Raw genomic sequence first — 23,631 nt, 5'->3', positions numbered from 1 at the left:
GGCCACCCATGGGAGATGAGCCCAGTGAGCAGAGCAGAGCAGGCCATGGTGCCCTCAGGGAGGTCCCTGTCCCCACCACCCCATCGTTGTGTCACATGAAGCGCTTCTGTCGCACGCCCTCCGTGCTAACAGCACCGAGAGTCTAATCTCCTCGGTGACGCCCCTTCCCCTCCCCTCCTCCCACCCACCCACCCAGATTTCTCTGTACTGTTGGGAGCTGGTACTGTGGGGAGCGGGGGGAGGGTTCCTTGGGCTCTTTAGTTTCCACAGCTCACAGGTTTTCTTGATTGTGTGTTTTGTAGACCACATTTTCATTCCTGTAGCCGTCATTTTTCTTGACCTGCTATTTCAGTTACTCAAAACAGTATTACTGTATAGCTCTGGAATCTCTTGGGCTTTTTCCTTTATAAAGTTTCCATCTACCTGGGAAGAATCATAGCTAACGATGAGGATGCATCACCCCGGTTGACTCTACCCAGCCTCTGGCCGGTGGGTGAGCCCAGCTCTCAGGAACTGCCAATCAGCACCCCTGTGGCAGCGGCCTCCCTGAGCCCAGGGACGACACCGGATCATGCTGGTGAATATGGAGCTGCTGAGGACTCCGCAGGCACTGCTGAGTCCAACACCCTACCTGAAAGAGGCAGGAGAGGGGGTGGGTGTGACCAACACCGCATGCATCTGTCTATCCTTTCATCCAGCTGTCTGTCTCTTCTTCATTCTGCAGGAATGGATTGGGTGGTTGTTCCTTTCCAGGCTCTGGAGAAGTACAGATGTGTTAGGCGAGTTCCCTGCCCTCATGGGATCCCCAGTTCTGAAAGGGGGGTGGATCCGTCATGTTAAGTGGCCTGAGAGAGGTGGACATGTACAGAGCACCAAGTGAACGTGCAGAGGGGTATCTGACCTCACCTGGGTAGACAGCCCGTGCGGGGGCCAGGGGTGGGGGTGACGCCAGAGGAGGTGGTGGCTGAGCTGCCTCAGGGAAGCATGAGGGTGCCTGGCAGAGGGAGCAGCACGGGCAGGAGCAGGGTATGGGGACGAGCCCAGGGGGCTCCATCTTCCCTTCCCTTACCTGGGCGAACTCCGTGCCTCCCACTGCTGCTGTCAGCCCCTAAGGCACTCCCTCAAGAATGCCCCCCTCTGTCCCCTGGCTTGCCAGGGCCCCTCATTAAAAGTCTTAGCAAACCCCATACCTTTCATTCTTGGAATTCTCTGCAGGCAGCCTCTAATTTTGTGTTTGTAAGATTATTTCCACAGCATCTCTCTCCCTCAGAAATGATGAGCAGCTTGGAGGAGGAACCCTGCTTGTTTTGGGGCTGGCTGCTCGCCCAGGTCTGGCACAGAGAAATGACACTTAGGTATCAGAAGGCACATGGTCGAGGACAGGGTGGACATGAGGCCCAAGAGGTGAGCAGGGCCAGGTCATGAAGGTCTCTGTGTGGCCCTCTGAGGCACTTTTCAGAAAAATAATGGAAACGTGAGTTTATCATATCTGCATGGACTGACATGATTAAGTGTTTGGGGGACTCTTGTTTTGTTTTGGTGGATGGAGTAACTTGGAGAGCCAATGTAATAAAGACTGTCTAAGGACAAATGAACTCCCCTGTGCAAAGAGCTTTCTGTTCTGGAGGACGGGTTAATGAACTTCAGTTCTTCACTCCCCATCTATGGACCCATGGCACCAGGCTAGGTCACCCCTGGAAGTGACAGTTGAACCATCATGGCCCCACCTGGAGGCGCTCTCCATTGAGAAGGCAGGGCTGACAACAGTGTGCACACCTGGACTGCTGAGATGGGCGGAGGATCAGAGAGCCTGGAGCCAAGGAGAGCCCACAGTGAAATTAAATGTGGCATCCACAGAACTGTTATTTGTGTTGTCCTTACTCAGAGTAGAGGCTGCCGGTGGGCACATCTCTCAGTGGAAAAGTGCCTGGGTCTTTTCCAAGTGCAGCCCAGGGCATTTAGCTGCCTGGTATTGACGCTTTGTTTGGAAGGGCTGGTTTCTCAGCTTCAGTTATGGCAGAGGTTTTATCGTTCCTGTTTAGCGTCACCCTTGGGAGTCTCTTCTGGTCCTGGCTGGGCTCTGCTTTGCTAGAGCCACTACTTTATTTTCCTGGCAGCCCCCTGCAGTTTCTAGAAGCTAGTAGCTCTGTAGATGTTGGTGGGAGGAGAGGATGCAGGAGAGAAGAGATGGCCCTGGGAAAGATGGAGAAGACTTAGAGGCTGCCGAGTTTGAAGGCACGGTCCCCAAACTCATTTGCTAGGTATATCCTTGCACCTGATTTGGCTGTCTGCACTGCGCTGCTTCCTTTGTGCTCTGCTCCCCTGTGCCCATCAGTCCCTGAACACAGAGAGGGCTGGAAAGGGAACCTGTGGCCCAGGTTTCATGGTTCTCGCATTACCTTTTTTCCCCCGGTCTTGGCTCATTTCTGTGGCTGTATGAGCACCTGGGGAGTTGGGGGAGGGAGAGCGGCTGGGAAGTGGAATTGAGCTGGTGAGGACCACGAGAAAGAGAAGCTGCTTCCTGCTTACAGGTGCCTGCATCTTCGGAGGAGTGTGTTGCATCTTGTCCAGGCCCCTTGCTTAAAAGCCCAGGGGGACAAAGGGATTTTCCTTTTACAGAATCTCCCTTTTCTTCTCCATGACCCTTCTCCTCTCCCAGCCTGGGGACTGTGGTGCATTTGAGAGGTGCTTCATGCTTTTAAGATGAAACTATGCAGCCACTGAACTGGACTGATTCTGCGCTTTGATTAACTTCTGCCAGCAAAAGGGCTTGCTGAGTTCTGGTGCCTGTGCTTGGGGTGCTGTGGGGGGAGGGGAGGTGGGGTTGGAAACAGGTCGAATGTGGTGCCTGTTCGCAGAGAGTTGGCAGTCTTAGCTGCTACTTACTTATACCAGCTGTGGGGTAAATGGCACTGAAGTGGAAGTTCAAGTGTTCCAGATGCCTGCCCTGCTTGGATGGGTTCAGCCTGCCTGTGGCCAGAGGCAGAGCCCGGGGCGAAATATCCTCTTGAAAACCAGGACCAGAGAGGCCCTCTGGGGTGAGGAATACAAGGATTCTTCTTTCTTCCCTTGTGTCATGACTGCTGGAGGTGTTTGCTGGCTAATTACTTCTATGTGAGAAGTTTGGAAATTACCCAGCAATTTTGTTGACAAAGGGATGAACTTCAAATACCTGTTTTGCATAAAATGGTTTTGTTCTTGTAACAAGCACAACCCTTTCTCATGGAAATAGAACCTTCAAACTAGGAGCGCGCGTCTCCTATGGATTGGCAGGTTTTGTTAAAGAAAGTAGTGCTTCCATTTCTGCTGTTCTAAATAGTGGACCTGCTCCACGTTGGTTCCATGATTCCATTTTTCCGTGGGTTCCCAACTAATTCAGTGAGCAAAAAAAAGGTCTAGCAACCAGGTTTTAGACTGTGTGCTTAGACCCCAGCTGATCGTTTGGGAAGTGGAGAAACCCAGCCTGCTGGTGGCGTCTGTCACATTCCTGGCTCACCTCTGGGATGTACTTGCCTTTCGTCTCTTCCTTCCAGTTCAAACCACCAAGCTCTTTTTCTTACAGTTCCAAAGCCCTCTAACCCAGGGCTTCACACAGTGTGTTTAGAAACAAGTATATTATTTAATTTTATTTATTTATTTTTTGTCTTTCTGCCTTTTCTGGGGCCACTCCCGTGGCATATGGAGGTTCCCAGGCTAGGAGTCGAATTGGAGCTGTAGCCACCGGCCTATGCTAGAGCCATAGCAACGCGGGATCCAAGCCACATCTGCAACCTACACCACAGCTCACGGCAATGCTGGATCCTTAACCCACTGAGCAAGGCCAGGGATCGAGCCTGCAGCCTCATGGTTCTTAGTTGGATTCGTTAACCACTGAGCCATGACGGGAGCTCCTAGAAACAAGTATTTTAAAGCTTACTTTTAATTTCTGGGCTTATCGTGTTGCTGAAAACAGGTGTAGGTTTGGATGTGTTTGTCTCAGTATGAGATGATGGATCTGGTGTAACTTTGAGGTTGAGTGGACATCTGAGTTTAGTGGAGAATACTTCCTTTTCGAAGCTTCATCTGCTTTCCATGGTTTCTTAAAGTCAGGCCCTGATTTTCTTGGCGTCTCAAGTCACAAGCAGGTCTGGCTGGGCACGGTCACTGGGGAAAGCTGAGAGGCAGCAGCACAGCTCTCCACCTCCCGGGTAGGAAGGAGACCTTGTTGGTGTCCCATGGCCCTCAGTGGCACCAAGACCCTTGGCCGTCACGTTGTGGCAGGTGTGGGAGAAAGAGGACAGTGGCCACATCCTGTGAATTAGCATGTCGGCCACTAGGATTAATGGATTCACCATAAGATCTGAGCTGTCCCTACAGTTTTATGTCTGGAAGGCTAAAAGCTAGAATCAACTATTTGCTTTTCCTGCCAATCAGAGAATTAGAAGATGCTGCTGAGACAGGATGGCTTTGGAGGTTTCTGGTTGTGTGTTCCTGCAGCTTGATTCAGAAGCCGTGTCAAAGGCTTGGATGCTCCTGGGTAGGGCCGTGGGAGGGGTGGGAGTGCAGTGGCTCTTAGGGGACACGCCCTTCCCTCCTCTCCCTGTGCCACATGGCTGGGCTACCTCCCTGTTTCTGTCCTCCCCAGTTCTCTTGTGCATCCTCCTGGCCACGGTCATAGTGCTCTTCCTGATCTTCCATCCTGGCACACGGACTGTGCTTCTCCTCTCCTTGAGCAAATTCAGTAGCCACTTCTCACTCCCCACAAGAAGACCAGACTCCAATTTGAATTCTAAACCTCTCTCCTAATCTCTGTCTTTGCTCCTGGTCTCCTGTGTGCCTTGTTCTTTCCAAATTTGCAATACTTTGCACCAAGTTGCAAGGCCACCCAGAAGACCTCTCCCCACTAGGGTTTTCCCTCCCTCAAACCCCACAAAGCTCAAGGTCACTTGCCATGGTCCACCAGTAATGGCGGCCAGTCTGGTATAACATGCTGGTCGATCCATTTGTTAAGCTACTTGGAAACTCTTAGAGAGCAGAGATCATGACCTTGCCACTTCTTCGTGTGTTTCTCAATGTACAGTCTCTACCAAAGCAAAAGTGATTGGCCTGACGTGCTAAGGCTATCCAGGAGGGTCGTGTTGATGGTGGGTAAGAGAAGAGGCAGGAAGATTAACAAACTTTCTCTAAGAGGTTGATCAGCTTGTCACCCTGATGCTGTTATTTTTATCTTGCTTTATGAATCCCTTGGACCAAACTGATCAAGTGATTTATAGCCGAAAGTAGAAACAGGCCCATCTGGGAGACAGATGTTACTCATCTTTCAAATCCATGAGAGATTGCTGAGGAAATGAAAAACATACAGCCAACTCACACTGATAAAAACCAGTGGGGTTAGGAAGTTAAATTTTCCTAATGAATATGCAGGAGACAGGGATGTGGCTTCAGATTCACAACCCTGCTCAGGGCCTTCCTTCCCTTGGAGGCTCTGTAAGCGTGGAAGATGTGGAGAAGAATCCACATCCATCTTGGGGTAGGATGTTCTGTTGGCTCATGAGGACTCTGTTTGCTCATGAAGGCTCAGTGGTTTTGAGTTGGAGGGAAGCTTAGAACCCAGCCAGTCCAGCCTCATCTCGTCGGCACTCCCACCCCAGGACAATGCTTACAGATCTGGAAACTGACACCGGGAAGTCAAGTTATTGCCCAAGCAGAGACTTGAACCTACGTCACCTGACTTCCACCCAAGAGCTCTTCCTGGGAGGGTAGTGATGCTTCCAGACACCAGGAAGCATGAAGAAAACACATAGTATCAGCAGCCCCAGCAGAAACCCTGGTTGGGAGGTTCCAGTTAAACAGCAACCCCTGTGTTTCTGCTGGTTCACACCTTTTTTTCGGTCTTCTTTTCTGCCTGCTTCGTGACCTCCTTTTGGAGACTTCTCAGTGTTCTCCCTCTTGTGTCATGTGGGGAGCCCTCTATGGGCCCCTAGAAAGATCTAGCTGATAGCGTGCTTCTGTATCCAGCCCCTGTCGTGGCCACAGTCCCATGCTGTGCCGTGCACTGGGAGATGCTGCTGGCCTGTGCTTCACAGTGCTGCATTCTTCAGCTCCCCCTGTCATGCAGGCCTAAGGCCTAGCTCTTGAACTTGAGCACATGGATAACAGTATCTGTAATGATGATGACGGTAAAGACAGCACCTGCTTATCGAACGGGGCAGTATTTATTCCTAGACCTTTACCGCTATTATCTCACTTAGGACATAGTCCAAAAATGTCACTGGTGCTCTCCCCATTTTCTGGAGGTAGATACGGAAGCTCTAAGAAATGAGGTGACATGTCTAAGTTCATGTGTCCAGGACTCGCCCACACCTAATCGGGGCCTCTTGGAAAGAGCTAGGCTCTGAGGGGTGGAGCCCTCTAGTCCTCAGCCCTTTCAGATGCATCCTGCCAATGTGGCTGTTGCCTTCAGGAGGGAGGTCCCTCAGTGCCCCGCCTGGCCTCTGGTCCTGCTGCAGTCAATCAGTTGGGAGGGAAAGAAAAACAGGCTTCACTGCTGTCCTCATTGTTCTCTTTAGGATACTTTTCCTGAGGTATCCTTATTATATTGACTTAATTCATTTCAGCAAATATCTACAAGGACTTCCCCAGCAGCTGGGGAAATGACAGCTTGTTACATAATAAGAGCATTTGATTAGGGCTCAGAAAATATTAGTCAAGGCTCAGCTTGGTATTCTCCTGGTAACCTTGGACAGTCACGCGATTTGTCTGAGTCTCACTTTCTTCATCTGTCAAAGCTAATGATGCAAGAGACGCTCCGAGTGGCTTTGCTCAGTTTCTGCACTTAGCGGGGGGCTCACAGGGGGATGGTGATGCCTTGACATCTTATAATCTTTAGGGTGGCTTATTTTGTCCCCTGTGAAGATGTTGTGGTTGGACAGAGTGCAGGTTTGGGGGAGAGACGGCTTCCTTCCAGTAGCAGAGAGAAGAAGCCAGGGATCAGGTAGAAATTCTTTGGGTCCTTAGTGGGGCTGGTTGTCACCCACTGTCAGGGAACAGGTTGACCTAGGGAGTAGGGCAGGAAGATGAAGGGGCCTTCTTGGTTTAGGAGAGGGATGGGGGACTGGATGGAGAGTTCCTATGCTAAACAGTTGATGGGCATTTTTGCCTCGTTTACCTTAAATTTAACTGCCCTTGAAGTGGGTATTATTATTGCCTCCAGTCTACAGATGGGAGAACCAGGCTTAAGTAGAAGGCACCCAAACTAGGATTAGGCTGAGGTCTGTCTGACTGTGAAGCCCCTGTCCCCAGTCCTGAATGGCACTGCCTCGGGGGAACAGGAAGGGCGGGGTTTAGGTGAGTGAAACCCTGGTGAGATATAATTTTCCACCCCTGAGACTGGCAAATATTTTAAGAGCCAAGCATGCTTACCTGGGATGTTTAAGGGTCACCCGAGCTCCTGGGTGCAAAGCTCTACATTTAGTGGTTATCGTCCTCATGGTTGTGTCATTGTCACCATCTTGGGGCGTCCACGGTAGGGATGGGTGGGCAGGAGTGGAGTGAGCCATTTCTTCTGTATGGGTATGCTCCTGCTTTATCTTCCTCTCTCCCTGTGAGAAGTCAGGCTCTTCCTCCCCATTGCAGGGAGCCGGGGTGCTCTGAGCGTTTGCCAGGATACCAGTCTCTCTCTAAGCCCACCCCCTCCCAGCCCTCTCTGTCGTAGCCTCCTCCATCCCTGGGAAAGCTGGGAGAGGACGCCCAGCCGGCCAGCAGCCTTGTACCCATTACAGATGGTGAGTGGGATCTTTTCGCTGTAGCGGAGCTTCTGTTTGGGGAAATGTCACTCTCCTTCTCTTGCATGTCACATGCCTCAGAGCTGTGGTTTGTCATGGCCCTAAATTTAAATCTTGGTTTTTCCTTTCTAGGAATGTCTGGGTCTTTCCAGACAGCTACCATTTAGGTCCACTTCCACTCCTTCGTCCTCTGCCCTGTGTGGGGCGGGGGATGGGGGCGGGGGAGGGGTCAAATAGGGACAATTCTGGCTGGTCTCAGTGGTGCCACTTATGGAACCCTCCAATTGGTGACCTCCTCTCAAGATGTGTCACCCTGGGTGCCAAGGGTCCCTTCTGTTAGAATCACATATTTGGTTGTCTCCTAGATACAAGGAACTTATTTTTTTTAAGCAAGTTTTATTGCTCTGTCCTGATTATAAGTGTAATAAACGTAGAATCTGTGGGTGATTGTGGAAAATTATGTACTCTAAGTCCCCTGCCTTCTATAGATGGTGGGTTCTTAAAAGGGCCCTTTGCTTCCTTAGCGGGATTTGAATATGAGGTGCCAGAGGAGAAATATCTGGAGCCAGTGATGGGGAGCTGGGCTGGGGAGCTGAGTCAGAGCCTGCCTGGGTCAGAGGCAGCTGAAGAGGGACTTATGGAGGGGCCTGGAGGATCTAATAGAAGTTTTCTGTTGCTTTAGGTTTAATAGGTTTCCCCTCTGTGGCCCTACCGAATCGTGAGCAGAACATTCGTTTTCACGAGTGCCTCTTACAGAGGCCTTGGTGTGGGGGGAGTTGGAGTGATGAGTCCCTCTGTACTGGTCCCTTCCCCATGTCCCCCCTGCCCCCCCCCACCACACTGCTTCTGCTTGCATTGTTTTCATCCCTCATGTATTTTCTGTATCCCCGCAGCATCTGGGCAGGAGAGCAATGCTCTTGGGGGGTCCCAGGGGAGCTCACAGGCTGTCAGGGAAAGGGAATGGTCACCTGCCGAGGCTCCGGGTTGAACAGGAGTGATGGGCTGTGTGCTGCCCCCCTTCAGTCCCCAGGCCTCTCTGTGGCTTCAAGGCGCACCTGTTTGCTCTGTGCCATTGTTAGCAAGTAGAAGGGGGCAAAGCCATCAGGTGAGGGTGGGATGTATGGCATTTTTGTGGATGACGAGTGCAGTGACTCAGCCACCCTGGGCGCAGTCTCACAAGTGGAAGGCAGGCCCCGTAACAGCTGCCTCATCAGCATGGGGCAGCAGGGGCAGGGGTGTTGGCGTAGGGGCTGAGCCCTGACCATAGCCCTGGCTGATCCTCACACCACAAGGAGGCAGTGCCACTGTCACCCCCACTCTATAGCTGCAGAAACTGAGCCTCGGAGGGTTAAGTGATGGAGTGAGCGAGGGGGAGCTGGGATTTGAGTCCCACTGTGTCTACCTCCAAATTCTTTCCTCTCCATGATGCTGCCTCACTCCTGACCTCAGTAGGATTCTTACTGTGTCATTTAGTCCCTCCTGTCACACTGGAGGCATGGATAGAGGCCTACCAGCTTCCACAGGTATCCCATGTAGCCATCGGTTCCAAGCGCCTCTGAGCCTGAGCACTGCATACACGTCACTTCCTATTGATTTTTTTCTAGTATCTGACTTCCTTCTCTAGAATGTTAACTTGGAGAGAAGGGCAGTTGTGCCTGTTTTGTTTCCTGCTGTATCCCTGGCACCTCAAACCCTGCCTGGCACACTGGAGATGCTCAGCAAACTTGAGGTGAAGGCGTGGATTACAGCAGCCCATGGAGACCCGCATTAACCCTTCTCCCATTTTACATAATAGGAGAGTTGGGGGGGGGGTCATTAATTTCCCCATAGCTCGGAAGTCTAGAGCCAAAAGGAGTAGAACCTGGGGTGGTTCATCCCAGAACTTCTGCGTCAACCACTCAGCTCTTCGGGGAAGTCAACAGCGCAGTTCCTGAGGATTTGAGTGGTTGAAGCATGGGCGTCCTGTGAGCCTCACAAGTGGTGTCGTCCTAAAGCAGCAGAGGGAAGGAGATAATTGATGAGCTTAATTATCTGTGGCAGTGACAATGATGAGGGGGTGCCACAACGGGAGCACTCTGTATCACTTTGCAGCACACCATTCCTTGAGATGGGAGGGAGCCCGCACAGGGCAGCACATGCCTCAAGATGGGAGCTGTCTCATTTCATTCGCAGGGGTCTCCCCTACCCCCCGGAGCTTGCTGTTACAGTATTAGAAGAATTGCTCTGCTGTAAGGAAACACGAATTATACTTGTTGGAGAGCTGCTAGCTTCCTGGAGATCACAGTTGGCCTTTGTTAGTGAATTTTGGCCTGATTAACGCAGGTTCTGGATTGACATCAAAATATGCCACTGGAAACTTGGTCAGGGTGGGAGGAGACTATTTTGAACTCTCTAACTTTGAAATCAGGGAGAGGAAAGGCTTGTGTGAAGCTGGAGCTGAGGACTGAATGTGTGATGAGCTCCTGGATCTTTGAAGCTGTAACGCTTTGCTCAGACCCCTATAGGCGGAGGGCCAGCCTGAACTCTGGGGCCTTCCTGGCCCCGTTCCATGCCCGAGGACACAGTGTGGGGGGCAGTCTAAGGCTGATGGATGCTCAAAAGCTGTACAAACTGCTTCTCTCACGTCCCAGCCCCTCAGCACCGGGTTAACTCTCATGCATCCTCATCTGAACTCACCGTCCCCTGCACTCGTCATGAGAGCTTCCGTGGCTTCTTGTCTCCGACTGGCTGCCCGCTATGGCTGGGTCCCCACTCCTGCCCCTCCGGTCTTTTACCAGGTCAGTTGCTCACCTCTTCATTTTACCCTCATCACTGTCCCTTACCTGGTTGGGTCCTGGCATCTCATCACAGGGCTTTTTGCAGGCTCTGGGTGTGTCTCTGCTCCCTTCGTCCCCAGGGCTGATCTTCTGGTTTCAGATCCACCTCCCTGTACATCTCAAGAAGTGCGCCAGGTACCTCCATGGCAACATCACATGCCTATACCTCACCTGCCCTTGAAGGCTTGCCCCTGACAAGTCATGGCTGTCTCAGGACCACTGGGGCTGTAGTTACAGCCTCAAGAATAAAAGTACAAAAGGAGAGGGGGTCTCTGGGAATAACAGGACCTAGACATTTCTGCCTCTGGGATGGGCAGGGAAACTACCAACCCGAGCTCACCTCACAGGGCAGGGTGGGCTCAAAGGTCAGCCTCATGGGGCACCGGGTGCAGATGGCTCCCCCTTTCTCAGGTTTTAGAGGAATAAGATGAGACTCACTGGGGAACATGGCAGACTTTGTCCAGCCCTCCCCAGTTTCAGAGAATGAACTCTTACAAGGGCATTTTATTACTTAAATGTATTTGTCACAGAGGTGATGCCAAGCAAAGAAAATCCTCTTTGAGTTTTATGGCTTTTTCGTTCGGCACTCCAGGGTCTTTCATCTCTAAGCAGTAAAATCGGGTAGTAATTCAAAGTTTAAGTTTCTGTGTCATTTTGAAAATATCACCTTAATCCTGTTGCGTGTGGTCAACGTCTGCTTTGGCATTTTTGGCCATGTTTATCTATGGCTTTCTTTTGTTGGCTCTTATGAATGTATGCAGGCTTTTTTCAGAAAGGTGTTGGGGGTTTAGTTTCCAGAGCAAGTAAATGGGGAGGGGAAGGGGAGGAAAAAAATTGTTCTGAAGAGCAGATGCAAAAGGAGGCTGCATGGCTGGTGATGGTTATCTTATGTGAGGCTGCGGTGAGATGTTAATGGCTGTTTTTGACCTTGGCACGTGTTAGCTTTGGGAGGGAATTGGTGGATGTGCTTAGCTGGCACCTGTTTTCTCATTCATCAGCGTCAGGGGCTTCTGGGGATGCAACCTGGATGCTTTATCCATCTGGAAATCTGCTGCTTCTCTTTCTCCATCTGTATTTCTTCTCCCTTGTCTGCGGAGTCTCTGTATCGGAGTGAAGCGAGGGGTTTTTATGACAAGGCCCTCCGAGAGGTCATCACATCAGAAACCAAGACCCAGGAGCCTGTCTGTACAGGTATCAGTGATGACAAAGAAATGCAGACAACGTGAAGAAGGTGCCTTGGGACTACCCTTCAGAGATGCTCTGGACGAGAGGTGGTGCGTCCTCCTGCTGAGGTGGCCAGAACAGGAAGGAGGCTTCACCATCATCCTGAGCTCCTACCAAGCCTGCCTTCTCAGAAGTTCAAAACCACAAGACAATGAGTTTGACACCATCGAAGTGACCTTTGCTGGTCCACTTCGCAGAGGTTGTGGAGTGATGCACACTTCTTCTCAGTCTGACTTTGCTTCCCATTAGTGACGTGGTCCTCTCAGCCTTTTGGTGGCTGTGAATTCCTCTCTCTGCTGTCGCCACTTAGAATGTCTGTGGTTCTTCTTCACTCATTTCCTGAGACACTCATTCTTTCTTTGGTGATAGGCCTGGCAGGGTTTAGGAGGGTATTCTTTTCTGTGGCATTCATTTATTCTTTCATTGAGCTATGAATATGGGTCCCTACTATGCTGGGCACGCCTCAGGTGTCTGAGATGCAACAGGGAGAGAGAAGTCCAAGATGCCTGCCCTCATGGAGCCCATGGCCCATTGAGATCATGACAGGAGCCTGACAGAGACGCTGGAGAGGGACACAGCCTCTCTGCCTTTCCAGGTGCAGAACGGTATAACCCTGAGGCTTGCTGCCCTGGTATGCTCCACAGAGCATGCCTCCCACGTGGGCGATAACCCTAACCCCAACCCTAACCCTAACCCTAACCCTAACCCCAACTCCAACCCTAACCCCAACCCTTTATAAGAGAGGGCCTCTTGCAGGCCCCCTGGGTAGGCTGACAAGATGGACCCTTGTCAGTACAGCCCTGCACTTGGTAAATATCTGGCCGTGAGACCATGCAATTAACGTCTTGGGAACACAGGCCTTAGAGTCAGATAGCCCGGGTTTGAATTCTGGCTCCGCCACTTAGAGCTGGCTTTCCCTGGGCACTCAGTGTTTCTGAGCCCGTGTAAGGTGTCTGTTAGAATAGCTCTTCCCTTGTAGATGCTGGAGTGCAAATACGAGAAAACAGTGTAGGTACAATTTTCACACAATGCCTGGTTCCAGTGAACATTATACATATTATGAAGACTTTATAATCAATTTCTGCCAGGGCCATGGAGGATACAGCTATACTTAGGTTCATAGCCTGACTCTTAAGGACACACAGGTGGATTCCACAAAAGCCCTAAAGTCCAGCAGCTAAATTACCAGTGAGAAGTCCACCCCAGGGGACAGAGGCCACCAGAGGAGCAGGCCTGGGGCGTGGAGGTTGAAAATGCACCTGGAGCAGGGGGTTCTGCTGCAGCAAGAGTGGTTGGGTGTGGTAGAGGGTGGCAGCCTGAGTTGGGAGGCTGGGATGGGGAAAGAGAAAAGCCGTCAGGTGAGAGGACCCTCCTGGTGAAGCAAGGCCTGGGGAGCGGGGTGGAGCACGGATGTCGAAGAAATGAGGCATTGCTATTGGAGAAGCAAAACTAGAACCAGAGGTGATGGGCCTCAGAACTGAGGACTTGAGTTTAATCTAGCCACGTGGGGAATATGTCAGCACATGGGGATCTTTGGTCCGACTCCCTGGCCAGCAGGGAGAGTCACAGTGGGCAGGAGAGGGGCCATCCAAGCTCTGCAGCTGGCAGACTCTGAGAGCCCGGATGTCATTCACGGGGCCAAGGCCCATCAACACCTGGAGTTGTGCAGGGAGAGATGGTATCATTTGGGCAGCTGGACTGGACTCAACCCCCGGTCTATGGGATTGCTCAGTAGGCAGCGAGACGGGAGGGACCAGTATCCATCTGTTCACCGGCCTGAGCATCTCTTTGTCTTCAGGTATATTTAGTACCTGCTGTTTCCTAGATGCTGTGCTCGGCACTGGGGCTAAACATGTACATTAAAACATCCAGTGTGTGGAGCTCATGAGAGAGACCGGCCAGAAAGCAGTCGTGGTAAAACACGGCAGGTGTTGGGGTTGAGGTGGGCACAGGAGCCTTTGGAGCCAGCAGCACAGGCTCCATGGGGGGCCACAGGCAGAGCAGGGTGTTGAGGAGGAGAGGCCAAGCTGGAGCATCCACTGTCAACTTGGGGGATCTGTACTCTGGAGCGGAGTGGGCGGGGCCTCTTCTGCTGGGGGCAAATCTTCATTTTTACCTAAGGATGACGGGGAACCGGGGATGCATGTAGGCTGGAGTGGAGCATCTCAAATAGACTTGAATTGGATGAAACTCACTCATGTGTGGAGAAGCTCTTGGAGGCAGGAGGAGCAAAGGCAGGGCTGAGAGGGCCTGAGGATGGAAGAAGATGTAGAATCTGCCAGTACAAGGGACCCCCGAGTCGTCTGTTCTGCTCTCCTGACAGCTGCAGGAGGGGGGCTCTTTTTGTTTAGGGATAAGGAAAGGGAGACTTGAGCAGGTGATGCTCATTGCCCTGATCCTCACCTCCTGTAAGCGGCTGAGCCCCTGAAGGTCAGACTCCCTTCTGGGTTTGCAATGATAGAGGCAGGCAGAGCCGGAAGGGTGGGGGGAAGGGCAGCTGAGCGAGGTGGCTTAGGGCGGGGCAGGGACTCCAGGAAGCAGGGACAACCAGAGAGATGGGCATCCCAAGGGCATTTCTAGCAGTGGAAACATTTTCTTTTAAGCAGGTGCCAGCACCTTGGAACACACTCTTTCTTTCTCCTGGACCCGCCCAAGCCCACACACTCAGCCAGGCAGGAGCACAAGACCCAGCTCCCCACACCTCCTGGAGTCTTCTGCTGCTTCCTTCTCTGGCCTCGCCCCCATCCTCTTCCTCGTATTTCTCCTCACTTGGCTTCCTGCCTCTCCTCCTGCCATTCCTCCTCTCCCCCTGTCTTTTCTTCCTCTCTCCTTTCATCCTTAGTTGTGTTCTCTTTGCTGACCTGTGTCTCGCCTCCTCTGCAAAATGAGAGTGGTGGTCCCTTACCAATTAGAGTGACTAGGAAGATGGTTGGCTAATTCATGCGGTAAGCCCACTCTCAAGGAGTAGGACTCATATCTGGCCCTGGGGGATGTGAGGCCAGCAGCATGCAGTTCTTGCTCTCAAGGAACTTCCTGCCAGGTGGGAATCTAGTTCTGAGGCCCTGGCTGGGACACTCTGAACTGCCAGCCCCTGAATGACCGGGCAGAGCCGTGGATGCTGCTGGACAATGAGTCTGTCAGCCCAGAATAGCTACAGCCCTGGCACTTCCATCAGCTTCTGGACACAAAGGAAGGGCGCCCCCAGGATCCTCTCCAGATCTGCCGGCCAACCAGCCTGACCTCCGTACGTTCTCTTAGCGAATTTCAGCCGTTGAAAGTGACTTTGAACAGCATCACTCTCAGCAGAGCAGCCAGGGTTCCATGTGGCATGATTTCGGGAGAAGCAGCCAGCGGCTCACCTCCCCGCTAGAGCTCAGCATCATGGCAGCCTCCCTTCTCCATCTCCCCAACTCTGGCTCACTCCTCCTCTTGTCCTCTGCCTCTTCATCCGGCTCCCCCTGGATGCCAGGCAAGGCTTGGCGAGCCCCCTGCCGTGGGAGCAGTTTGTGTGTCCCCACAAACAACAGCAGACTAGGGGGAGAGGTTGAATGATCTGGATTCAAATGAAATCTGCCATTGATAGCCTTGTAACCTCACGGCTGTCCTTTGCTTTCTCCAGGGTTCCGTCTTTTCACCTGTAAAACCAGCACTAGCTCTCACCTAGTGTTAGGTGTGGTGCATCCTAGAAATAAATAAGCATGTATGAGGTCCTGGCTGTAAGCCGGGGCTGAGACGAGGTGGGCAGCAGGCGAGGAAATTACTAAACAGAATGGTCTCAGACAAGCTGCCCATCTTCTTCCAGCCTCAGTTTCCCCATATGCAACACAAACATGTATCTTTGCAAGATCTAAAATGCTGCAGTTCAGGATGTCTGTGCCAAGCCTTCCCACTACAGTGGTGCCTCCTTACGTCTGTAAAGAGAATTTGTGTGTCAGGAAAACCTAAGTCTAACAAACCCTTGTTGAAGGCCTGCTCATCTCACTTCCAGGCCAGGTGGTACCAACAGGGTCCTGGCTGCCCGCCCCCCTGAGCTCGCCCTCTAGTGGGCAGGTGAAGGAACAACAGTCAGGGGAGCAAATTGTGGTTTCTGCAAAGAATTCTGGTCCCACTGGACAAAGCAAGTTATATTTACTTTTCCCTAGAGATTGATGTAACAATTATGAATGTATGGAAGAGTTTCAAGAATATTGGAATGAATACCCGTGTACACCTCAACTAAGGTTTGACAGTTATTAAAATTTTGCAGCATTCTCATGTACCTTTGCAAGATCTAAAATGCTAAAATGATGCATTCTCTCCCCCCGCCCCGCCTCTCTTTATACCCCTGTGCAGTTTTTCCCTGGACCATTTAGAAGTAATTTGTAGACAGTGTGACGTCTCCCTCCTAAGAAAAAAGAACAGGCATTCTCCTGTATGGCCACCTTAATAGGTATTATTACACCTTCGAGAACAATAATTCAGGGTTTCTTAATATGTAATCCACATTGCAATCACAACATTTCCCCCAGAATGCCTTTTATAGCTCTGGGTAATTATTATTCAAGAACCGATCAAGCCTCACTCATTACACTTGTTTCCTCTTTTAAATTTCTTCTAGAACAATGCCCCACTCACTCCGGGGTTTTTTTGTTTGTTTGTTTTATTTTTTGAGCTGTTAAGGCAGTTGTCATATAAATGTCCTCAGGTCTGGATTGGGTTTGTAATGAACAGATTCAGGTTAAGCCTTCTTTTTTTTGGCACCGATACCTCAAAGGCGCTGTCATTACTTCTTTTTGAGGCACATTAGGAGGTCTGTGCCAGGTGGTGCCACCCCTGGTGGCACTAAATTGGCTCCTTGGCCCCTTTGTTAAGGGGTGACTGCCAAGTGTTTATTGACAATGCACATTTTCCTCTTTTAATTAGGTATTCTGTGGGTTGACACTTGGAGCCTGTGTGAATGTCCTGTTCCCCAGGAACTTTCACCCAGTATTTTTAGAAAACATTGAACAATTCCTTCTTGACTTGGTTGTTACATAGAGGGTTGCAAAACGACACTTTTCTAAATCTGTCTTTCCTTCTAAATGCATTTAGCTGGCATTCTTCTGTTCTAAAGAAGAGCTTTTCTTTTTCACATTTTAGGCGACTTAGCTTTCAAGTGCTGCCTTCTTTGGAACTCTCAATTGAGAAAAGAAAAGTGTGGGGAGTTCCCCTTGTGGTGCAGCGGAAATGAATCCGACTAGTGAGGATGTCTGGTCCATCCCTGACCTTTCTCAGCAGGTCTGGAATCCAGTGTTGCCCTGAGCTGTGGTGTAGGCTGCAGACCATATGCGGTTTGGATCCACCAGTGCTGGGAATGTGACTGGCAGTTGTAGCTCTGATTCAACCCTTACTTAGCCTGGGAACTTGCATATGATGCAGGTGCGGCCCTAAAAAGCAAAAATACAAATTAAAAAAAAAAAGAAAAGTGTGTATGGGAGAGAGAGAAAGTAAGGGGGAGAGAGTGTGTATGTTTGTGTGTGTGTGTGTGACAGAGAGAGAGACAGAGGCAGGACGGGATGTAAAGGCTGAGCCTGGGCACACAGACCTTCTGCAGAGGCCCGCCAGCAGCCCAGCTGCGTTGCTCCCTTCCCCCTCTCTCCAGCCTCACTGCCTTCCTGTCTGTGTCTCAAGAGCAGTCAGCACCTTCCACCTCAGGGCCTTTGCACTTCCCTCTGCCTGGAGCCCCCTTCCCCCCATAGCTTCCTGGCTCACTTTGCTCTGTTCCTTGCCCAGATGTCATCTTGCTGGAAGACTTTGCGGTCACCTGGGTGATGTGCCATGCCTTCCTTGCTACTCCCTGTCTTGTCCTCTCCGTGATGCTCCTTCACCGCCCTCATCAGTACCTGGCCCATAAACTTCAGGAGAGCAGGACCTTTGTTCCATTGGTTCAGAACCTCCAACAGGGCCCGGACCGCAGTAGGCACACAGTAAATACTTGCGGCATTCGGGAAGGGACCCACATGCGTGCACGTTTGAAACTTCTGAACAAGAGCCCCAAGCCCCCTCCCTTGTGTCTCCTCACTCTTCCCATCAGATGATCCCAGGACATTGCAGCCCTGGGCAGAAAGGTCAGTGGTTCCTTGTCCCCAGAGAACGTGTGCCATCAACGGCTGCTCGCCTGCCCCCCACCCCCGCCCCCACCATTAGAAAGCCGGCAGATGCATGAGATTTTCTACATCCCCCTTCTTTGAGATGATTTTGGGGGAATAAAAACAAATCAGAATTCGTCAACTGTGAACCAAATTGTCAACTGCGAACTGTCAACAGTCTGGTTTAAAAATAGATGATAGGTTGATGAAATACAGCCAAGAAAGCGATTTAAATGAAATGTTAAAAATAACACCCAAAGCATGTGAGGCAACAGGAAGAGTGAGGTGCGGTGGTGGAGGAGGGGGTACCCCGTGGAAGCCTCGGGAGCAGTGAGCCAGAGCGAGGTTATTAGCTTCGCTTTACAAATCGCAGAGGAGAGAGGGTTACTGGCCATTTGTGCCCAGACATGCGCTCATTCCGACATGAGTTGGCGGGTTAGGCAAAGCGGGAAGGGAAGTTTGGTTGGGAAATCTGCTAGCACATTTATTTTTAAGTAGGTCAGCAGTTTGAATATGCCTGCCCCTTTGTGGAATTTCTGGCTCTTCTTCCGGCTTCTCTGTTTCTGTGCTGATTGGGGCAGGCATATGTGTTCCAGCAGGTCGAGAGGTATAGAAGCTTCCACGGTTAGTATTTATTTTTATGCTTGCTTTGTGTGAAGATGGGTTCCAGAACTGTGTTTGAACTCCTCACTTATTTCCCACTTCTTCAGCTCTCTTCCTTTCAGTAGTTATGGCTAATTATTTATTTAAGTGTTTTATCCCAAAAGCAATATAGAGGCTTGAATTTTTCATATTTCTTCTTTTCTGGCCGTGAGCCTCAGCTGACACATTGGCCGTGTTCTTTATTCCCAGTGACCCCATGTCCCGAGGCTGCCATTCTGTGTTACTTTCTTTTTAGGAGAATTGAGCCATCTTGGCGCAAAGATCTGTGCTTTATGAGCCTAAGACAGGGTAATCCGTCCTTTAAGGATGATCACTTCTAAAAATCCAGGAGTTTTCTTCTGGTGCCTCAAGCTAAGGATCTGACATTTTCGCTGTGGCAGCTCTGTCTTCAGTCCCTGCCCTGAGACGTTCCATAAGCCAGAGATGCACCCCCCCCCAAAAAAAAAGTGTTAAAAATCTAGGTGGAAGCCCATTTGCCAGGGCTGCGGTAAACAGCCCTTGAGGCAGGCTGGCAATCTCTTTAACTTGAAGCTCTGCACACCCTGTTCTGACACAGGACAACAGCCCAGGCAGGAGGGGGGGAGGCGGGCTGCCTGGATGCTCAGGACCTGCGTGGCACACGTGCAGGAAGCAGACACATGCTTTCTGCGAATGTCTTTTCTGCCACGGAATCTCCATCCATGATTTTGTCAGTTCCCCCACCCCATGCTTTGAGAACACTGTGAGGGCGAAGGTGTGGGAATTCTGAAGCCTTGCCTCTGCCCGGTGTGCTGGGGGACTCTTATTTCTCCCTCCTCCCATTTCCCTGGGAAGATCCTTCCACTCCCTTGCTCCCTGCTCCCCGCACCCCTTTCCTAGGAAAGCTGCATATGTCCTGATGGGTGGGAGCCTGGCGTCCCTTGATCAGGAATTCACAGCTAGGAGCAGAATCCCTGCCTTGGCCAGGTTACGTAGGTGTCTCTTTTTCCCCTGGCTCTCGTTCTCTTGGCAGGTCTGTAGGACACCTGCTTTGTGTTTCAAGAATCTCTTTGTACACTGACCAGGGCACACTTCTGCCAGGTCCACCCAGATCTGTGCATTGTCTCCACCTGTGACTGGCAGTAAATGGACCAGAGCTTTCCTGGGCCTCCGTCCCCTGCAGGTCGGAAGAGGAACTGGAGGCCTTTCTTTGGTGTGCAGGTCCCAGGCATGCTGTACAGCCCAGTCTCAGGGGAAGCCCTGATGGGTAAAGTTGGCACAGGGATCTCTTTTGGAATCTTTGTTCTTCCCTAGCAAGGACATGGGGAAGAGGGGGAGGAGTAGGAGGCTGTTGGGGAACCCCACGGATGGGACTGGGAGATGAGCTGTAGGAAGGAATGTGTGTGAGATGCCTGTGCCCAGATGCGATCCAGGGCTTACCGAACCGGAGGGTGCCCCACACTCATGCTGGCTCATTCCTCTAAGGAAGCTTCCTCTGGGCAGTGGTGATCGCTGGGCCGTCACCTCCATAGACACCTATAAACTCTGTTTTATATTTTATCATCAAATACTTGACACATAAACACAGATGCATTATTTACACATTGCCAAGCCTACTAACAAAGCAGAAGCCTCAGAATCCACCACCTGACTCTTGAAATCAACCACTCCTGGTTTCACGAGGCCTCTGTGGGCTCCTGTCTCCCACGACCCCCCTCCCTCCTCCCTGGAGGTAACCCCTCTTGCAATGGTATTTGTCCACCCCTCCCCCACTTGTTGAAGTAGCTCTTATTCCCACATAGGTGTGTATCTCTACATAGCACAATTTGAGCTTTATAAAAAATGAAATTATGGTCTTTGGGCGTCATTTAAATGCCACATATTATTCTGGAAGATAAAAGGCAGATCTGTGCCCTTGAAACATGTGTTTCCTCCACTGCAGATAAATATTGTTTTCTCTGGTGGCATCTTTCTGGAGTTGGGGAAGAGGCCCGGCTGCCTGCACAGACCGAGCCATCAGCTGTGACGGAGAGGGGCTGCGGCCAGCCACAGGGGCCGAGTTGCTAGAATTACCGTGCACGGGGAGTTCCCATGGTGGCGCAGCGGTAACAAACCCAACTAGTATCCATGAGGATACGGGTTTGATCCCTGGCCTTGCTCAGTGGGTTAAGGATCCGACATCGCTGTGGCTGTGGTGTAGGCCAGCAGTTACAGATCCAATTCAACCTCTAGTGTGGGAACTTCCATAAGTCATGGGTGGGGCCCTAAAAAGACAAAAAAAAAAAAAAAAAAAAAAACCATGCGCAGGAGTTCCTAGGCGAGGAGAGGCGTCCCTGGGGGACAGTGGTTCTGGGCATCTGGGGAGCATATGGAGTGGGTGGGGAGGTAGCAAGGCAGAGCGCTAAATGTGGAGCTGAAAGAGGACCAGGGAGCAATATGGGTCCAGGTTGGGTCGTGAGACGCATCAGGAATGCTGAGCTCTGACACCTGCACTCCTCATGCAGGCAGATGGGTGGCTCCTGGTGGCTGGGGACAGAGGTTTAGAGCTGCACAGTGACCATGCCCCTTTCCTCCTGCCTTTATCCTTCAGCAGCTATTTACTGCACACCTGCTCTGTGCGGGGGTATGTGAGTATCATATCATGCCGAGGGAAGGGAGGGGCTAAGACTCTGGCCTGCTGTTAAGTGCTTGAGGGTCTTGTTGACCATCACCTCTTGGTAAATTATGCTGTGGTAGCAAGTGATCCCCACCCAGGGGTGGCATATGGCAGCCAGCCTTCCTCTCTTGTTCATGCTGCATGCGAGCCGTGGGTTAGCTGCGGCTCTGTTCCCTGTCCTCTGCCCTCTGGGTCCCAGGCAGAAGGAATGGCCCTTGTGGGGCACGTGCCCTTTTGGTAACAGGGAAGAGACCAAGAGGTGAAACCAAGCACTGGGTCTTCAGACGTCCACCCAGACCTGGCTTGGGTCCCTCCTGCTCACAATCCGCTGGCCCAGGCAAGTCCCGTGGCCAGGTTTGCTGTCACCACAGAGGGGACATCACCTTGCACACAGGCCGCTGAGCAAAGTGTAGACCCTTCTTTCGGGGAGGCCAGAGAATATTTGGGAAGAGGATTACCCTCTGCCCCAGATAGAAGCAGGCAGTTGCAGACACAGCATGACAAGGCTTTAGAGCAAGGAAATGCACTCATTTTGATTTTGTAAAATACATGTACATGTAAAATATATTTCCCCCCAAATGAGCTTTAGGGATTTTGTTGAAAAATAATAGAAGAATCACTAGCCTGAGCCTGAGGATGGTTGCAGGGAGCCAGCTCAGGGGAGGAGGGAGGGGTGGGCTGGCTGCAGTGGTCTTCACTCTAGCCCTGGGTGCGTGCTCAAAGGCTATTGAAAAGAAGCTTCTTACATGGGCGACACACCTGCCAGTGCTCTTCCTGGCTTATCTTCCAGCCATTTGGACTGTCTGCAGGCACATACATCCCACCTGCCCTCATGGTCACGTCCCTGTGGCTTTATAAGGTTACACACTCTTTGCTTCCTCTCTCCAGTCCATCAGCATTTGCAGCCTGGGCCGTGGCCTCTTTCAGATGGTCCCCACCAGACGCAGCACTAGAAGCCCAGGAATGTGCCCCAAAGGGGGTTTTGCATTAAGAGGAAGCCAATCCTGGCAGGCTCGTCTGTTGTTCTCTCTCTCTGTAAGGGTAGTGGGCGACTGCCTGGGTGACAGTGGGAGTAACGCAGGAGTGACACCAATGCGTTAGGTTGAAAGCCCTTTCTCCCTCTGTTTGCGAGAAATCCGTGTGGGAACTGAATAGCCCGTCCTCTCCCAAGGAGCCAGTATTCGACTGCGCTCATGTGTTGCTTAGCAAATGCTGGGGGCCTTTTTCAGAGGTGTGCATTTGTGTTTTCCAAGGGCAAGGAGCGTATCTCCTCTCTTCTTCCTTTTAAAAGATTCCCCATGGCCCCTGATAAGAGCTGCACGCACCGTGGGTGCTCCAATCTCCCCTTCCTTTGAACCTCCACCACACAGCAACGTGGTTCTGGGCCCGTGGGCCTTTGTGGAAGACTGATTACGGCCAGGCCTTGATCTCGAGAATTTTGCAGGTGAAAAGGGAGGGAACGCTCAGACAACCCAGGCCCAGGCCAGTAGCACAGTCGCATAATCAGCCCCCCGTGGAGGACAGTGCAGTCTGTGCTCTGGGGCTCTCCCACGTGACAGAAACGGTCCTGGGGGACGTCTGGGCTTAGCCCTGCAGTCAAACAGACAGGGCTGGGAGTCCTGGGCTATGAGTGTCACAGTCTTCCACGAGTCAGCCCCTACGTCTCTGTTTTGGTTTTGGTTTTTGGTTTTCATAATGTAGGAGTAATAAAATGCTGTTAATCGTCGTGGTCTTTTACATCAATAAACAACATCCTTCGTTATTCCTTGTGTTCTCAATCAGTTGAGACTTGAGTGAGGACCTGGGGGAGAGTGGCCCGCATGCTACCTTGGTTGCAGAAGAAGGGGTTGGCAAGAGGAGGTATAGCTTTGAGGCATCTAGTTGTGAAGGCTAGAATTGGGTGGACGTTTCCACCTGGCCCCCGGCTAGTGAGACAACCACAGGCATTCTCTGGGGGAAAGACTGTGTACAGCTCTGGTTTGGGACGGCGGAAGCCAAGGCATTTCACGCCTCACTTGGGCTCCCAGGGGAAGGCACTGGGCCCTGCAGGCACCACCCATCCTACTAAACGGATGGTCACTCTTCCTCCCCAGGAAGAGTGGGAGCAGCTGAGAGGATCCAGGAGGGCTTCAGGGGCAGAGCTTCCTAGCAGGAGTAAGGGAACGTGGCGGAGCAGCCTCCTGCTGTGACGTGGGGGGACCTCGTGGACCCTGTGGGACCCTGTGGATGTTAATTTCATACTAATACTCGCATAAACAGCTACGGCTGAGTTTACCATTAATTAAAGTACGTCTATCCAGGGTGTGTTTTTAGATGCTATCCTGTGCATGTTTATGGAAAACATAAAAGGCCGTTTCTTATTCTGAGTCTGTTATTCGGGCTGTTTACGGGGTAGATTCCTCTGTTCTCTGTCTTTGCTTTTGTGAGCCTAACCATGGGTAGCG

At 51.4% G+C, this 23,631-nt stretch overlaps 1 protein-coding gene across 2 annotated transcripts in view; it reads left to right on the top strand.

Moving 5' to 3' along the window:
* SPOCK1 (SPARC (osteonectin), cwcv and kazal like domains proteoglycan 1) overlaps positions 1-23,631 on the top strand; it is a 514,699-nt gene that overhangs the window by 399,948 nt on the left and 91,120 nt on the right. Inside the window, exon 1 of one of the 2 annotated variants that reach the window (XM_085014638.1) lies at positions 18,167-18,534. The exons of the other annotated variant lie outside the window; for it this stretch is intronic. Coding sequence (XP_084870764.1) covers positions 18,424-18,534 — 111 coding nt within the window. The 5' untranslated portion in view covers positions 18,167-18,423. Of the gene's footprint in view, positions 1-18,166; positions 18,535-23,631 lie in introns of those variants that run through there. 2 annotated transcript variants of the gene reach the window in all.

The sequence above is a fragment of the Sus scrofa genome, chromosome 2 (assembly GCF_054392235.1).
Source record: "Sus scrofa isolate SSC_HxYL_T2T_F1_AM1 chromosome 2, Sscrofa_HxYL_maternal_Yorkshire_Landrace_v2.0, whole genome shotgun sequence".
Lineage (NCBI taxonomy): Eukaryota > Metazoa > Chordata > Mammalia > Artiodactyla > Suidae > Sus > Sus scrofa.
The sequence above is the reverse complement of the archived record's forward strand: the minus strand, read 5'-3'. Positions and strand labels throughout refer to the sequence as shown.